The 18,562-nt window shown below is 39.2% G+C and overlaps 1 protein-coding gene and 1 long non-coding RNA gene across 2 annotated transcripts; one reads left to right on the top strand and one right to left on the bottom strand.

Moving 5' to 3' along the window:
- Nucleotides 1–4,729: 4,729 nt before the first annotated feature.
- Nucleotides 4,730–6,048, top strand: LOC109195541 (uncharacterized). The gene is made up of 2 exons (XR_002057130.2): nt 4,730–4,789; nt 5,042–6,048. It is a non-coding gene; the product is annotated as an uncharacterized LOC109195541 (long non-coding RNA).
- A 1,132-nt stretch (nt 6,049–7,180) lies between these two features.
- On the bottom strand, nt 7,181–9,382 carry LOC109195527 (tripartite motif-containing protein 16). Its single transcript, XM_025900689.1, has one exon. The coding sequence runs from the start codon at nt 9,293–9,295 to the stop codon at nt 7,652–7,654; it is 1,644 nt and encodes a 547-aa protein (XP_025756474.1). The 5' UTR covers nt 9,296–9,382; the 3' UTR covers nt 7,181–7,651.
- Nucleotides 9,383–18,562: the final 9,180 nt, after the last annotated feature.

Raw genomic sequence — 18,562 nt, 5'->3', positions numbered from 1 at the left:
CAGCCTGTGAAGCATGAAGAAACCTTCCTGAACTTTCCACTGCTGTGGATTTTCCATTTTCTAACATCATGTTTTGCTGTCAGTCTGGAGTTTTGGTTATAGTGAACCTGCATTACTTCAGTTGTTTTTGAGTCATTCACAAAGAAGCATCAGTGAGAAAAAAACAGGAAAAAACTCTGTCGTGAAAAGAAGAAACAGATCACGTGTAATTAATGAAAGTGTTTTTCTAGCTTTTCTTTTTTTACAGTATAAATATATTCTTCACGGTGACACAGTGAGTAACAGATTATAGTGAGGATGACGTCACTTAATACTGAAAATAACATTTTCTGTTGAAAGTAGAAAAAAGATCGAGTCAGAGCTGAAATTCCCGCCTGTTTTATTTTCTCACTGAAAGCAGAGGCGGTTTTTATCGGGATATTTGAACGATTTTACAGCTCAGTGTGCCCTCTCTCTCTGCTGATAGGAGTTAATGGAGCTCACCCACCAGTCATAAGAAAAGCAAATTTTAATATTTCAGACTGCAAGAATAGTGAGTTTGTATGATTCCTACAACCTGCATTGTGGATTATTCTGCTTTTTTTGAAGAGTAAAAAGTGAATGTAATGTACTTGTATAGTTATTACCCCAGACCTCTGCACAGTAGCTTGAGTAAGGTGAAACCAGTGAACAGTAGAGAATATGAAGTGACGTCCAGTCTAATACCTGCTTTGCTTTGTTTAGGACTGCAATGTTTCTTGATACTTTGGAATGAATACATCTTATGTGAGCTCTCCAGTTAAGTTTTTCATCTATTTTTACCCCAAGAAATTAATTTTCACTGACTTAGGGTTGACCCAGGACCAATCAGCCGAAAAGAAGAAAAATCGGGTCAAAATTCGTACTTGTAAGTTGAAACTTGCCTTGATAGACCGAAAGCGTTTGCAGTCTTTCGTAACCTCCCCTCATCAGCTAAATAATAAAGTGTGCATTCACCTTCTTTTACAACACTAACAGGCAAACTCATTTCGGTTGTGTCCAGAGTGGTAAAATGTTTTACTGCTATTATTTGCTGCTATTTTTATAATCATCATTATCATTTCATTATTAAGAGTGATGTTGCATTCAGATGTTCAAATATATTGGTATCATATCAGTCTTTATTACAGGAGCAGTTATAACCACTTTAAGCTGTTGAGTTGAATTTATAATCTTAAATGTTTGTATGCAGACTGCATGGTGAAAGAAAAGGCCCCACGTAGAGTAACTCCAAAATGAGACAGGAAGTTATAGGCTTTTGAAGTTGCAGGCTTTGCAAAAGTGAAACTGAAAGCAGAGTCTAAGTGCAAGTTAAGAGCAGGGTGTTTTATTATGCATTAATATCTTTGGTTAAGCTTTAAGTAGTTGTATTAGATTGAAACATTTGTTTTATATATTTTACATGTAAGTCAAGATCATTACACACAGGATGGCCTTAGCCTGGTTGCCTAAGTTGAGGTCAACTAAGGTTCAGAGAGCACATGCAAACTCTGCACGCACAGACAGACGAGACATACACACACAGTTTCAGTTGTGCTGGCCTTCTGTCTAGTGGAAAGGTTACAAGGTGTAGCTGATGAAGTGAAGGGTGAAACAGAGGGCAGCAGAAGCTGACATATACATGCACACATATTAGATAGACTCCTTTGAGTAGGTAAGAGTTTAATCATGTTTTGCTTGCGACTGCAAAATTGTGCCTGCATGAGTGACAGTTTGTGCAGAACGTGGACCAGATGTCCCAGAGATAAGCGACAGCGAAGACGAGCTGAGGGGAAGCACCGAGCCGAAGACGATGTTCTTTTTAAAAACTATGTTAAAAGTTGTTGACAGAACATTTGTGGTTTTGGATTGACGTATGCTGTATTGTGTCTGAGAGGGGGGGGAGCAGTATCACCCCCAACCCTATAAAACCTTTGTCTGACTATTGTAAGGTAGTTCGACACTGAATCTGCACAGTGTTAGAACTCCACATGTGTTCATTAAAATGCCGTCTAATTGCACCGGCCGGATCAGTGGTGGTTATTTTGAATTCCTCCTCAATATATTTTTGAACCTTAACAGTTGTTTGGCCTTCGATGTGTGGATGAAGTGGCTGACAGAGAGCCAAAAGTGAAGTGCTCGACATGCAAACATTTTCTCTCGCCATCCCTCTGGAAGAACCGTCTCGCTTTCAAAGTTGTCCCACCAAGCGGTGGTTTAGGTTTTAGGTTGTGAGAGCGTCTGTGTAGAATTTAGAAGCCACGTCCAAAGTTCAGTGTGACAACTGTCTTTCGAAATGGAGGGACAGTAACTGTGTGTATATGTAAGCCTGTTAAAACTTCAGAGTAAAATTATCAGTAACTTTTTTCCAAGTCCGCCATTGTACAAATTCATCTTCCCGAAACAATAACGTGGCGCACAGCGTGATGTCAAAAAAAGGCGCACACATTTAACGTTGCGTTTTCTCAGTTTTTCTCGTCCACACCTAAACACTAAAACTGAGTTTTTGAAAATCTCCACTCTGGCAGGACTTTTTAAAAATCTCCTTTTTCAGTGACCCAAAATGCAGTTTAGTGTGCACGAAAGGCCCAAACGCATAGAAAAATCTGTGTTTTCAAAAATACCCATGTACGTGTGGACGTAGCCTGTGATATTTGGCAGTCAACACCCAGGAATTTCAAACACTTCAGCAAAATATATGGAGTTATAATGAATAAACTTTGTACTTAATATCACAATATTTTGTAATCTTAATTCCTTCAGCGAGGCTTCAAAACAATCTGACACCATCTCCACAGCGACACCTGCTGGTCAATTTGGTGATCGCCACATCTTGATAATGCTGTGAAACAGTGACACAGACGAGCCCTGCACAATTAAAACAAAGCTACTTATTATATCAGACAGTCAATAACTGTGATCAACACATTATTTTGGAGAAATTCTCACAGAACGAAGGAAAGAAAAATGATGAGACTGTTAAAGACAGCAATCTGTGAATGTAGTGATCAGTGTGCTTCAGCAAAGATCTCCATCTGTTAACATTCGTGTTGCTCACAATAAATCTATTTATAAAGTAACACATACAGAGAAAAGACTGCAGTGTTTACTATAATAACCACACAGGTTTACAGCTGTTTTGGGCTCAAAGTTTGGATGTTTGGTTGACTTTTAAGTTTTCTGGGTTCGTGTCTGTCATCAGGTTTTTTCTACACCTGTCAAGCAAAGCTAGAAGCTGGCATAGTGTTAGCTTTGATTTTTAATCAACTTAATATTTATATATTTAAATGAAAAGACTAAATGTGTTGTCTTTCTTTATAAAAAGTTAACATTCATCACATTTTCTGACCAATCGTAACACTCCATTTCACACACATCTTTAAATCATCCTCTGCTGAGCAGCCTGTGAAGCATGAAGAAACCTTCCTGAACTTTCCACTGCTGTGGATTTTCCATTTTCTAACATCATGTTTTGCTGTCAGTCTGGAGTTTTGGTTATAATGAACGTGCATTACTTCAGTTGTTTTTGAGTTATTCACAAAGAAGCATCAGTGAGAAAAAAACAGGAAAAAACTGAAGAAAAATGAAAAAAAGAAGAAACAGATCACACACACACAGGAAAGAAATAAAGAGCAAAAGGTGGAGAGAGATAAAATGGTAGTTTGGCACATGAGGTTCAAGGTTCAAGGTTCTTTATTTGTCACATGCATAGTTATACAAGTATAACACACAGTGAAATGTATCCTGACACGCTCCTCGACATGTGCAAAAACAGGGGGGGGGGGGTAGAGGAAAAACATTATAAATATATATATATAGTATATAGTATATACATTGGGTATATACTATATACTATATAAGACAAGGACAAGAAGACCACAACAGCTTCTGTTCCACTGCTGTACATAAACTGTACTTATTGATGAAAACTTCCCACAGGACCTTCAGTCATTTCTGACAGGAAGTTTATGGATGAGGTAACATCAGGAAGCAGTCACATGCAAGTTTGTGCTCTACTTGCATAAGGTGATCTCTGCACATCCAGAATATGCTCACCTCATGGACCTGAAACTTTCCTGTCCATAATGCACTCCAAGGCACATGATCTCACATGTGAGGTAAACCTAAGCAGCTCCTTAGACTACCATGAGCTGGATGACTGAGAACCTGCACAGACATCTGTGAGGTAAACACATTTTTCTGTGAGCATAATTATGTCAACTCTAGGCTTCACGTGCTGATTCGGGTGCTTTACATTTATTCTGTTTTAGAGCAGGTGGAGAGGGGGAACCAGATGGGAGCAGGTTCCACTTTGGGTGAGGAAGTGGAATAAGTGATTACCTTTTTGTCTCAGCTTGTCATCACAACTAAATTCATGTTCAAATGAAGCTTTTTACTGTGACACTGATATCTGTATTTGTAATTGTACCCGCTTTGCTTTGTCACTCCAGATTTCAGCACAGTTCTCTGTACTTGTTTATATGACAAAGTTTGACAGCAGCACATAAAGCCCTTTATGTTTGTGGGTTGTTTAATAATGTGAGGCCTTCCCCAAACCGCTGCCTCAGTTCATGCTGAAGCCATCTGCCATTATCTACTAGAAATGCTGTCAAACCTAAAGTGAGGATGTGGTCCCAGCTCGCATAATTAGAGAGACTAAACCAAAGTGGTCTTCTCTGCTGAATATGGTGCCATGGTAGAAGCAGCAGACAGATGCATGTCTTCAGTGACAGTCATGTTTTCCTGTGGCAGTTACTCTTTGATGATATGCTTTACATTACCTTTGTTTTAGGTAAGTGTGTTATCATTAAGAATCATTAAAGATAATTTAAGGTATGGTTGGCATTGTCTCCAAAAATAAGTCTTTTGATGTGATGGCTGTAAGGAGCCATAATCTTTATTAATCTTAATCTTATTGATATATAAACCCTCTAGTTTCAGCAGCATTCTTCAGGTTTTAAAAGCTTCTCTGAGGCAGTGCTGACATTTAAAAAGTAATTAGAAAGATTCCTGACTGACCTGCTCTGTTGTGTGTAACCTAAAGGGTCTGATTCAGGTCTGTGGTGTATATTGAGTCAGAAGCTAAACACACTGCAGAAACACCTGAGGGTGGTCTATGAGGAATACATCCCAGGAATCATGGAGATCATGCTGACAGAGCTTGATAATTGAAGATGATGCAGGACGAGCGGTTCAGGAATCAGTTCTCATGATGACGATGTGCAACTGCATCTCACCATTATTCTCTACAGAGTTGGTAACATTTCCCATATTTAACAGAATAGTAATTTTGATTTGCACTTTCTGTTAACAACAGTAGAGGCAACAGAAGATTCACACTGATGGATGAAGCCCATCAGTGTGAATCTTCTCTTCTGCTACAACCTCACCTGCTGTCTTCAATCCTCCATACCCGACAGTAACAGCTGACTGTTGTGTTGAGCTTCTTTGTGAGATATGTTAAATGTAAAGTTCATAAATCCACTACACTTTGTGTCAGTGTATGTTTTTCTGTTCTCATTCCTGGAGCTGCCAAAAAGCAGAGGTGGCAAAAGTGCAGACATTCTGTATTTAAGTAGAAGTACAGATACTCGTGTTACTCAACTAAGAGTAAAAAAGTTCAGGCTCTGAAATAAAGCTTCTGTGTAAGTTCAATAAGGAAGATCTATGGTCTCACATCTGTCCGCTCCCAGGTGCTGCCGGCTGAATCTAAGCTTTATCACTTCCACTGTCAAGCTGTTTGTGTCATCACTGGTCTGGTCCAATCACATTCTCCCGGCCTTCTCCAGGCCAATCATCATTCATGCTGTGTACTTTAAACCTCACTGTGCATCTGTCATTCTCCCTCATAGACGCCTTTGTGCAAAGCACCTCCTGCCCATTTCCACCTCTCATCACTCAAGCTTCATTCAAGTCACCTTCATCTCCATCACCAGCATCTAGGCTCTGGGGGGTCCTGCTCTAATCCGTTTCACAGCTGGATCTCTGCAGAGAGACAGACCACCAAACACCTTTGTATATTCTGTTCATCAATAAATCATGTTCATTCTTTCTGATGATCTCTCCTTATTGAAATGTACTTAAAGTAAAAAAGTAAAAAGTTGCTCCTTAAAGGAAAATTCTATCATCATTTTTTATGTAAAGGTAACTGAACCTGGTGTATATTAATATTATAATAACAAATATTAGTACATCAAAATACAAATGTTGTTCAAATCTAAATTCCAATTCTAATGACTGTTAAATATCTCATCTGTAAAAAGCCTGTATTGAAAACAGTACAGCACTTATGGTCCAGCAGAGCAGTGATATCAGTTTTACAGCAGGAGCAGTTTGGAGTCCAGTCTTCTTCAGCTGGTTCAAGAAATCTGCAAACGTCATGTTTGTCATATTTGTACACAAAACTGAGGTTGTCGTGTAAATTATCAGCTAAACTAAATGTGCATGTTTTATGTGTTTCTAATGAAGGAATGGCCTGTAACTAAACAGAGAAACAGTTTAATACAGAAAAAGTCATTTTAATACATTATTATGCAAAGTGTTTCTAAAATTATATAACTCAATGAAGGACAGATTTCTATGTAAAGATTTTTTAAAAGTTCTTATCATTTTATAACACAAAATGATCTATGACACAGTGAACTTTATGATAAAGGCTTCGTTCAGCCTAAAAACATGGCAGAATGTAAAACATGTGGACAAACTGAGCTGAGGTGCTTTAACCTCCTCTACATCCCTGTTAGCAGGATGAAGGCGCCCTCTTGTGTTGTGCATCACTTTCAGATTTCACTTGTTAACCTGCAGGAAGACAAAACTTCACTGAGCCTTCAGCAGCTTCAACATCATCAGTAAAGACAGATTTAAATATGTGTAATATCACACTGTGTCAGTTTGTTCACAGGAGTCACAACCTGTAACACTGATGCTGCATTCAAGGACCATTACAAACATCTGAAAGGACTTAAGAACATCAAGAAAATGTGACTTGTTTCTCTGTAATGAAGCTGTTTTAGTGAAGAAAGTTGAAAGGTCACAGAGCGACTGCTGAATCTTCTGCTCTAAACATGAACTCTGAACTTTGTGATGCTTCAGGAGGAAAACTGCTTCAGTTATTCTCTCAGATTAGTTTCATATTTTCTGCATCAGATTTGAGTGAGATCCTGGAATGAAGACAGAAGAAAAGACTTTGTTCAAAGTTTGATTTATAGTCAAACCTTCCAGTTTATTCACACAATAAAACATCAACACAATATATGAATTCATTCATTAAAATCACAGTTTTTCCTCATTTGTTTGATGATTTTGACAAAAACAAACACAAACACACACACATGGTCTGCCATACTCATAAAGAGAAATGTCGACATTTTTCAATACAAATATTCCAGAAACATTTAGAGGATAGAGAAGTTTACATTTTCACGTGGAGAAATATTTTAGTAAATCAAAATGATGATGAGCAGTGATAGCCTCCATAAACAGTCACAGGAAAGATCTCCTTTAAAAACTCAGAAACATCAAGAGAACAACTAGAAGATGTGGAGGTACCACCCATAATGTTTGACTGACAGCTGATCTCTGTGCAGAAATGATGGAGAGAAAATAAAATGAAACTCAAATACAGATTTAAACCCACAATATGAAAGACTTCAGTCTATTTCACTTTAATCAACTCAGCAGTGTCTCCATAAGTATAAGGCGACAGTCCAGCATAGAGCGGCTGAGTGAATGTGGTCTGGACTCTGTGGAGGAGAGTCATGGTTTCAGAGACGCTGTAGAAGGACAAAATACCTGCTCTGTGATCCAGGTACACTCCTACTCTGGAGGAACGAGGACCTGAGACACGAGTTTTAATGTTGTTGTGCCGAAATGTATAACTGTTGTTGTTACAATCTAATGACCAAGATTTGTCATTATGTCCAAAAAAACATTCATACCCACTCCCTGCTCTGCTGATATTCTTGTATGCGACTGCTACATAAACTCTCCCTCTCCACTCCACCTCCCAGTAACAACGTCCAGTCAGACTCTCTCTACTCAGGACCTGTTCATATACACTGAATCTGTCTGGATGATCAGAATAAGACTGTTGTTGATTCATTAATGTCACTTTCCTGTTCCCCTCTGATAATAACAGCTGTTTGTTTGCTGTGTTTGGATCCAGTGTGATTTCACATGAATATTTTAAGAATTCAACTCTGGTCTTTGGCTCTGGCTCCACTTCAGTGACTGTCAGTGAGATGTTTGTCCATTCCTCTCTCAGAATGTCCTGTAGTTTATCTCTGACCTCTGACACAGCTGCTGTCACATCCTCAAAGTAGCTCAGAGGACGGATATTGATGCTGGATGAGTCTGTAGACTCACTGAGTGCTGACAGTGAGGGGTAGTTGTGTAGAAACTGGATGTGATCCTCTGTGTGTGAGAGCTGCTTCAGCTCAGCATCTTTCCTCTTCAGCTCAGTGATCTCCTGCTCCAGCTTCTCCTCAAGCTCTTTGACTCGACTCACTTCAGTTTCCTGCTGGGATCTGATCTGCTGCTTCACATCAGAGCTTCTTTTCTGGATGAGATGGATCAGCTCAGTGAAGATCTTCTCACTGTGCTCCACTGTTTGATCAGCAGACTGATTGATGGCCTCCACCTCCTGTTGAAGCAGCTTCACATCTTTCTCTCTGTCCTGGATTCTCTGCTGGATGTTTTGTCGACTCACCTCCAGCTCTCTCTGCCTCTGAGTCCTTTCTGCTGCAGCTGAGACTGTGTCGTGGCCTTTATGTTCATCCACAGGGCAGAGATAACAGATACTCTGCTGATCAGTACGGCAGAACATCTTCATCACCTCATCATGACGAGAGCAGATGTTCTCCTGGAGCTTCTTGGAGGGCTCCACCAGCTTGTGTGTTTCAAATGCAGAGGATATAAAATGAGGCTGAAGGTGTTTCTCACAGTAAGATGCCAGACAGAATAAACAGGACTTGAAGGCTTTCATTTTTCTTCCAGTGCAGAAATCACAGGCCACATCTTCAGGTCCAGCATAGCAGTGATCAGCAGGAGCAGCTTGGAGTCCAGTCTTCTTCAGCTCCTCCAGTAGATCTGCTACTATAATGTTTTTCACCAGGACAGGCCTCGGTGTGAAAGTCTGTCTGCACTGAGGGCAGCTGTAGATTTTCTTCTTATCCTCTTCATCCCAGAAGCTTTTAATACAGTCCATGCAGTAGCTGTGTCCACAGGGAATAGTCACCGGATCCTTCAGTAGATCCAAACAGACTGAACAGCAGAATTTTGTTTGGTCCATTTGATTCATGTGCTGTGCCGTTTCACCGTCTCTCAGTGACTGTCAGACAGTTTCACTTCCTCTGAACAGAAACAACCTGTGTGCTCTGAAGGGAAACAGATCTCTGCTCTTGTTCGCCTCCTACAGGAAATGAGGCTCACCAGCAACTGCATTTACACCATGTTGTTTAGACCCATCCTGATACAGACACATCTGTGAAGGGAGGCACTAAAGAAATATTCTTACAGAGTGACCAAGAGCCGTTCACATGATGCAGGGTGTGGTATGTTTGATTACAGCATGCATTAACAAGTCTGACCCAGTTAAACTTTAATAGTTTATCTTTACTTGGATGTTTGAAATGTGACAGTCAACACTCAGTAAGTTCATTTTGTATTTTAAAAAGTTCAGTAAAGTTTAGGATGCTGTGATGAATAAAAATAAATGACACTTTATATTTTGACATTTTCTAATCTTAGTTCGTTCTCACACTTACAGAATGATGCATGGGAACAACTGACTCCACTAAATCAAACCTATGTTCAAATGAAATTACTGTACAAGACAGGCAGCAAGCTGGATTTCTTGATTATTATTTTTAAATAGTAAAATATATGTAAAACTATTAAAAAAACAAATACAGATAGTTTTCTAATTCTACATTCTTTAGTAATTTTTCCTGTGTACCAACATGGATTTCGAAACGATACATTAATATGTGCTTTAAATGCAGACACTCAAATATAACTCTAAATCTTTTTTAAACTAATTCAACTTTCACACTGAAGACACACAGTAGACATAAGAATCAGTTTTCATGCCCTTTGTTTATCCTTTCATTTAAAATCTTTGTGGTAAAGATCATCATAAATACCCATTAACTTTCATGTGCAGCTTAAATGTTTCACTACACTGTTGGCAGCAAAGATTACACAGCAAAGCCGATTAAACTAGAAGCTAAACGACTGCAGTCGTCTTTTGGAAGCTGTCTTCAAATGGGGACAAGCATTAACTTTTGTCCTAAACTGTATAACCACCAGATGGCGATATTAGTTTGTAAGTAATAACGACCTGAGACACAGCTGCTGATCGAATGATTATTTCATGGTGAGGAGATCCTCAGACAAAATGAACTTAAATACAGATTAATAACAGTTTGCTAAAGATGGAAACTCACTGCAAGGACAGAGTACTGCATTTTTTTCACTTTGACATTTTTGTTCTTACATTGAACTTGAACATTTTTCTGTTATTTTGCAAATTCCCCTATTTTATATATTTAAATAGAAAACTCAAGAGAATTTCTTTGGTAAGTTAAACATTTTTTGGGCAATAAAACTGTTTCTGAGGGCAAAGCCAAATATTCATCCAATTTCACCACCTGAGAAACATCCCCCATAGCAAACAGGTTTCACAAAAGTCTTTACACGTCATGACAAGGGGCGTTTCTCAATATGCGTACTTGTGCGTACTTGCGTTCTCGTGTACTCGTGATACGTCATCAGTCGGAGACCAAGTACTGTTCCAATTCGAAGTACGCATCAAGCCGAGAACGCGAAAAAGTCCCGGATGTGTTCTCGCTCCGCCCGTTTTATCGAGCATGCATCGGTGTGGACTTGGTACAGCTAAATATCCCAGAATGCATTTCGTCCAAAACTCAACAGCGGACTCCCGGCACAACGTTTTCAACCCCCGGCCCCCCGCTCGCGGACTTCTCACTACTCAGGTTAAAGAAACTCCAGCAGCTGTCTATAGTATTGAGTGTCCACTAGAATAGAAATAAAAGCGTTCTAACATCTCACCTGCTTGTTTTTATTAAGGTATGTACACGTATGTACATGTACACTATTTTTATTAATAGAGGTTTCACTACTGAGGTTAAAAATGATATATAAGTCACTTAGATCACTTCTAAATGTTAATGTTTGGTTTATTTCAGTGTTTGAGTAAACTGGTTTGGCTGTGATTAAAGTTAAGCTTCATAACATGTTACTCACAGTTAAATTAAGAGGGGACGGCAGTAAAAACTCCGGACCTGTTACATCATCACGTAAGCAGGTGTTCCAATTGTACATATCGCAAGTCCGTGCTTGCGTTCTCGGCGGGTACGTACTCACCGAGAACGCGAGTACGTACTTGCGTACTTGAGAATTGAGAAACGGTCAAGGACAGAAGGAAAGTAAGGGCTTACACACCTGAGGCGATCAGGGAGATGGAAAACACCAGGGAACACAGGTAAACTAAATCTGACTGATGAGACAGACGAAGCAAAACTGGACAAACTCACAGGAGACAGAAAACTAATAAAATAAAGCAGGAAGTGACGCACACTGAGACTCAGACATGTGAGCTTGATACTGGGACTGGGGAATAAACAGACCTGGAGACAAAAGGACAAAACACAGATGATATCAGAAAGACGACAACAGGAGAGACTAAAGACAACACAAAGATGAGACAAAAACAGACTAGATATGAAAAGGGGACAAACGTGAACACAAACAAGAACCAAAACCTAGAAACATAAGCAACAAAACTCAGAGGCTCTCAAAACCTGAACATAACTATTTCATAATTCTGAAGTATGAATAAAACGTCCAACAAACTCAAAAACCTGGGTCAAATTCCCAGGAGCATGACAGTCAGACATTAAACTTTTACATTGAAAGGTATTCTGTAAAGTTCAGTTTTCAGATTCCACTTGAAGAGTCTCTTAAAAGCACCTGAAGGTAACTTCAGATTATCTTCCTGTTTCTAGGGCAGAATGATGGTCTTGTGTTATCAAACCTCAGGCTGGTGCCTCCAGTGTCCATGCATGCAGAAGCTTCTGGTTCATGTGTCAAACCATCCAAAACAGGAGTTTCCAAAGCTGCCGGGGTGCAGTCTGTTCAGTGTTTCATGTCATCCCTGCAGAGCCAGACAGGAGCACCAGGCCTCCTATTTTCAGTCAAGGAAGGTGAGACAAAACCAGTAACCATAGTGCTCTGTGTCAAATATTTTCTATTGTTTCTATTCTATTCTGTCACTGTGTGTTAACCCTGTGCAGGGTGAACTCTGCCTTTTGCCCAGTGAAACCCGAGGTTGATGGATGTTACTGAGTATTACTAATCATGTCACAGAATCTATAAGACAAACTCATTTTACACTGTGGGCCACTTACAGGTAACTTGGATCATAAGTGGGCCGGACATGTGAAGCTGCACGATTAATGTGTAAAATTACAGAAAAGTTATTTTAGTTGATTCCCCAGACTGTCCTGTAATTATAAAATATAAAGTCTTTCATTAACTTAAAAAATAATGTCCTATTTTTCAATGAATCCATGATATACAAAAAAAGAAAAAGAAATAAACTACAAATTTAGTTAAAAAAAACAGGAACTTTAATTGTTTAACCGTCACCTAATGACTTTGGTGTAGTATGAATAGCAACTAAGGGGGATTCTTTATAATGTCAAGAAAACCTAAAATTGTTATTATTGTTATTATCATTATTATTATTAGTGATAAATGTTAAAATTCTATGCATTTCACATTTTCCAGTTTCTGTAGGCTGATTCTGGCCCCCAAGCTTTATGTTTGAAACCTTTGTTATAAGGGATCTAAATATAATAAATGAGGAATAATCATCGCCTTTATCAGAAAAAATTATATTGCTATATAACATGTGCAGGTAAAATTTAATAAATTTTAAAAGATTTTTTGCAAAAATTAAGACATAAATGAAGTGAAGTTATATTGTATTAATAGAAAAACATGCTTGACATAAATAGAAATTAATTACAAATACTTTATTCCTCCAGCCAATGTACAAAAATACCTTGCAGATAATTTTAGGCCCCTGCAGGTCAAAAAGGATGTCGCCTTATAAGAAAGTCTTATTTAGTTAATCTGTTCTTTTATTTTCTCAATAATCACTTCACCAGCTGGTCTAAGGAACTGATCTGTTTCATCCAGCCTTCAGTGCAGTACACACTCCAACATGCACAATGAAGCAAAGCACTAAAGAAAAGCTGCAAGATTGAGATTTGAGGAAGCAGAAATAGAGAAAAACTATTCAAACAATTAACTCAGTTATTAAAATTGAGGCAGATTAATTTTCTGGTTGTCAAGTAACTGATTCATCTCATAATCATTTGAGCTATTCTGCTGTTTTTGTTTTTATTGAATGAACTGAATTAGACAGAGCAGGCGAATTTAAGTAAATGCTTTCCATCATCATGTATAAGCTTTAAACTGGAGATGTGCTGATAGGACTGCAGGAGAAAAGAGCTCGTCTGTAGTCTGTGGCTTCTGACTCTGACAAACTCTTTGTGCTCCAGGAAAAAATAGATGTTTATACCTCTGGAGTCCTCACTGTCCATCTGACAACTAGCCACTTAACAGGGCCTCCTTCCGGACAACACATCTGGTTCAAAAGTCATCACTTAAAGACATAGCCATATATCAGTACATGACATCCCCCTTTTCCTTAGATTCAAACTTTAGTCTTAATAACTTTGATGTCTTTTTTTCCCCTCTCCAACACTGAACATTCTTTCTTGTCTTACTTTCTAACAATTATATTTTCTAACTGCCTCACCACACGTGTACCTTTTCCCCCCCCAATATATACATGTACACATACACATATGATCTTGAAACTTGCCCATTTCATGTTACCTCTTCACCTTAACATATTATAGTTCATTTCATCACAAAATCACGAAACCTCTCAGGTATCTTTTTAGCCCTCTGTGATCTACTTGGTCTCTCTGGCCCCTGGGAGCCCTCTTGTGGTGTCTGAGTGAAGGTCTCAATCTTTGTGTGTGCTTCACCTTCCTCCCTTTCAGGTATTGTGTCTTGGTCGTAGTGTCCTTCTCTGGTCTCATTTGTCTCGTATTTCTTTACATGTGTCGTGTTCCGGTGATTGCGAGCTCCTGTTGGTGATTCAACAATGACTTGGTTCCAGTTCTACTTACAACTTTGTGTGGCGTTGCATTGAATGGTGTTGTAAACTTGTCCACTTTGTCTTGTTGAACCAACACTGTGTCTCCCGTGTCAACTTTTGAATACTCAGCTCCTCTTCGTTCATCAGCAGAAATCTTTGATTTTCCTTTCTGTTCAGCGTCTCTGTCACGCACGTCCAACTCCGTTGTTTTTGACTCACTGATGTTCGGTAACTTTCCTCTCATTTTGCGGTTGAACAGGAGTTCTGCGGGACTTTAACCTGTGGTTGGATGTTCAATGCTGTGATAAACTGTCACATATTTTCTTAGCTCTCACTTCCAGTCAAGTCCTTTGGCTTGTGCAATCCTGATTCTTTTCATCAATGATGCATTTTGACGTTCCACTTCTCCATTTGCTTGAGCCCACTTTGGTGTAGTTCTTATATGTTTGATTCCATTAGTTCATTCCATTAGGCCAGTGGACACTCTTTCAACGATGAGGATGTACACATCCTGGACAGGGAAGAACGCTGGTTTGAGCGCGGAGTCAAGGAGGCCATTTACGTGAAAAGGGAAAGACCATCTCTGAATCGAGGAGGGGGCCTAAGGGTACATCTTTCGCCATCTTACAATGCTGTGATTGCAGCCATTCCCCAACTCTCTGTGAATGGTACTCATGGCCATTGATCAGTGTTCTTTGATCAGTGGGTTTTGGTCAGTGATTGTTGATCAATGGTCATGGGAATTTGCATAATTATGATTAAGGAACTGACCTCACAGCCCATTGTTCCTTCAGTGGGCTGGTTTCAGTCATTATGCAAATGTACTGTTTATAAGGTTTGGGGAAACCTGCAGTCAGCTGAGACTGAAGAAGTCACTTGGATGAGTGACGAAACGTTTCTCCCACAAAACGCTACGTCCAGATGAACAGATTCAACTTTTGGAGATTTACTTTCCTGGATGATTGAGAATGCATCAAGACGATTCCATTAGTTTCACAATATTCTCTGAACAACTCAGATTTGAACTGTGGGCCGTTATCAGATTTGATGGTAACTGGTAGCCGAGGTAGCCTGTAGCAGAGGCTTCTTCAACCTCTCTTGTTGTGAGTGCTTTTGGAGTGGCATTAACTGCAAAAAATCTCACATATTCTTCAGATTCATGCTTGTGTACCTCTTTTGATGGTGTCAGACAGCAGTCTTGACAGTGAATCCGCAATGTTTTGTTTTCCCGCAATGTGCACTACTCTAAAGTCATATGGTTGCAGTCTGAGAACCCATCTTTCTATGCGTGCACAAGGTTTAGATCTTTGTCTGTATATGACCTCTAATGGCTTGTGGTCTGTGATGAGATCAAACTTCCTGCCATACACATATGGATGTAGTCTCTCACATGCCCATACCAGTGCTAGGGCTTCTCTTTCTGTTTGAGAATATCTTCGCTCACAGTTTGTCAAACTCCAACTTACGTAGCACACTGGTACCTCTTCTCCGTTCTGTATTTGTATTAGCACTGCGCCTAAGCCTACAGGGCTTGCATCTGCTATTACTCTGGTTGGGGCTTCTTTGTCAACATAGGCTAGGGTACCTGCTCTGGCTAACTCAGTCTTTAGTCTTTCAAATGCTTGCTTTTGTTCTGGCCCGAATGTAAACATAGTCTCTTTTCGAATTAAACGTCTAAACGATTCAGAGAGTGTAGCAAACTGTGGTATGAACCTGCTACTGAAGCCTACCAATCCACGAAAGCTTCTCACCTCAGTAGCATTCTTCGGTTCTCAGGCTTCCACCACAGCTCTCACTCTTTCTTCAGTTGGGCCAATGCCTTTCTGCGTCAGCAGTATTCCCATGAACACGAGTCTGTCCACGTTGAACTGACACTTCTCTGAATTTAGTGTCAGGTCACAGTCAGAGAGTCTCTTCATCACAGCATGCAGGCGCTTATCATGGGTTTCCCGGTCTGGTGCGTGTATGATTACATCATCTGACATGTTCTCAACTCCTTCAATGCCAGCTAGTGCATTGGCGATCTCATGCTGATATTGCTCACTCTCTCTTGACTCCGGGGTAAGCTCTAGCTGATGGTATCCCCACTTGAGATCTAGTTTGGTGAAGATTGCAGAGCTGTTTAGTCCTTGCAAGATTTCATCCACAGTGGGTATGGGGTATCTTTCCCTGATTATTGCCTCATTTGCTTTTCTCATGTCTAAGCACATTCTGATATGTTTGTCACATTTCTTTGGGAATACCACTACAGGATTTACCCAAGGTGTAGGTCCTTCTACACGTTCTATAATGTCCATGTCGATTAGTTCATTGATCTTTTTCTCCACTGCATCCCTCACATGATAAGGTATGCGCCTCAGCGGCTGTGCTACTGGTTTCACATTTGGATCAACGTACAGGCTGATCTTTTTGGTGTTTAGCTTTCCTACTCCTTTGAACACTTTTGAATACTTTTCTTTAAGAGTGTGCTTTAAATCTGTGACAGCTGCCACATTTTCACCTATTTTCAACACTCCTAATTTTATAGCAGTCTTCTTTCCCAGGAGTGGTTCACCATTACCTCTAATCACAGTAAATTCAGCCTCTTCAGTCCTGTCACCAATCTTGATTTCACATCTGAATGCACCTTTAACCGTGAGTGCCTGTGCTGAGGAATATGCATATAAATTCCTCTGCTCTTTGGGTGACATTTTATCTTTTCAGCTTTTAGCTTTTCCCATATGTTTTCTCCCATCACATTACGTGTAGCTCCAGAGTCAACTAGCATTTTCAACTCTATTCCCCCAACAGAAAAAGTAAGTTTCTCAGGTACATTATCATCATTTACAGTAAATGCATAATCATCTTGTTCAACAGCATTCACATTTTGTTTCTTTTGTCTTTTTGTACAACACATTTTTGAAAAGCGGTCCTTACCATTACACTTGTGACATGTTTGTCCTCGTGCTGGGCATTTGGGATCTTTGCCCATGTGGTCAGTATAACCACACCTGTAACACTGTCTGTTCATTTTGTTATCATCTTTCATTTTTCCTTTTGGTCTATTGTTCTTCTCTTTCTTTGCAGTAAAAATCCGGCTGACCATGTCGTCTCCTTTCTTTTCCCCGGCGATGCTCATCGCCGCCATCTGCTCCTCCACATGTTCACAGTGTGTTGTGTTGAAATGACTGAAAGATTAATAGGCTCTGTTTTGAGTTTTGTTGAAAAAAGAATGACTTCATATAGGGAAAAATACATATCACATATGCAGGACACCTTAAACTAGTTTTTTAATTAAGCAGCAAGGCAGAACAAAGTCGGGGCTGTATCAAGACACAGGGACTAAACGCCAATTCAACCAGACCCAGAACTGATCCGGAATTAAAACAGGACTACAACAGTTCAAAATCAGGACTACTTAGGACTTAACCAAGACAGAACCAGAATCAAAACTAGATGATAGTAGCACTAAAAATCATCATAGACCTGCACTACACTTTTTTTTTAATTCTACCAAAGTCCACTATTTAGATTCAGAAAAGTTTATATAATTATTTAGCCTTGTTGTGCAAACAAGCCTGCATAACTTAATAAATATAGAATTTGACACTAGGTACGAGATACATGAGTACCTATGATACGGTGATACTTTTGGTAAACAACCATTTGACTAACATGTCTGTCTCACCTGGCTCTTGTTCCCTCTATGTTCTGTCCTCATTCTCCTCTCCATCTCTCTCTCTGTTTCTCTCTCTCCCTCTTTGTGCTGACAATCAAGCCAAACACCAACATCATCAAATATAAAGTTGAAACCAGATATTTGCATACTCTTCAGATAAAAACACGTTTTTAATTGTAACATCAAATCAGACTAAATGTTTATTTTTTTTAGATTGATAAATATAAAAACCATATTTGTTAACTTTAAGAGTAAAGAGAGAAACTATCTGTATTTCTTAATTGCAAATGGCACCAAATTGTATTTAAACTTGAGCCACACGTATGGAGCTCCACAGTTCTTTTCCTGGTGTTTTGGTTGACATCTCTTGATTTTCCCGTGTCAAAGAAACAGGCTCTGTGTTTTGCCTTATATGCATCCACAGGTGTGCCACCAATTTACTCACATGGACTCTACTAACCTATCAGAAGCTTCTTAAGCTCAGAATGGAATCGTCTGGAGTTTTCTTATTAATTAACAATAAACTTAGTGTATATGTACTCCTAAATAATTTTTTTTAAATGTTTTTATTAGTTTTTCTGTTTTCACAAATAGTACATAATTACATAACATAATAAAGTGTACAATTCAGAACCAAAAATAAATAAATAAATAAAAAACAAAAACAAACAAAAAACAAATAAACAAAACAAAACCTAAACAAACAAAAA

Source organism: Oreochromis niloticus, linkage group LG18 (genome assembly GCF_001858045.2).
Source record: "Oreochromis niloticus isolate F11D_XX linkage group LG18, O_niloticus_UMD_NMBU, whole genome shotgun sequence".
Taxonomy (NCBI): domain Eukaryota; kingdom Metazoa; phylum Chordata; class Actinopteri; order Cichliformes; family Cichlidae; genus Oreochromis; species Oreochromis niloticus.
This window is presented reverse-complemented; position numbering and strand designations above follow the sequence as displayed.

Bases quoted from the DNA above. Each gene is read 5' to 3' on its own strand.
- LOC109195527 (XM_025900689.1), bottom strand. From the start codon at position 9,295: ATGAATCAAATGGACCAAACAAAATTCTGCTGTTCAGTCTGTTTGGAT.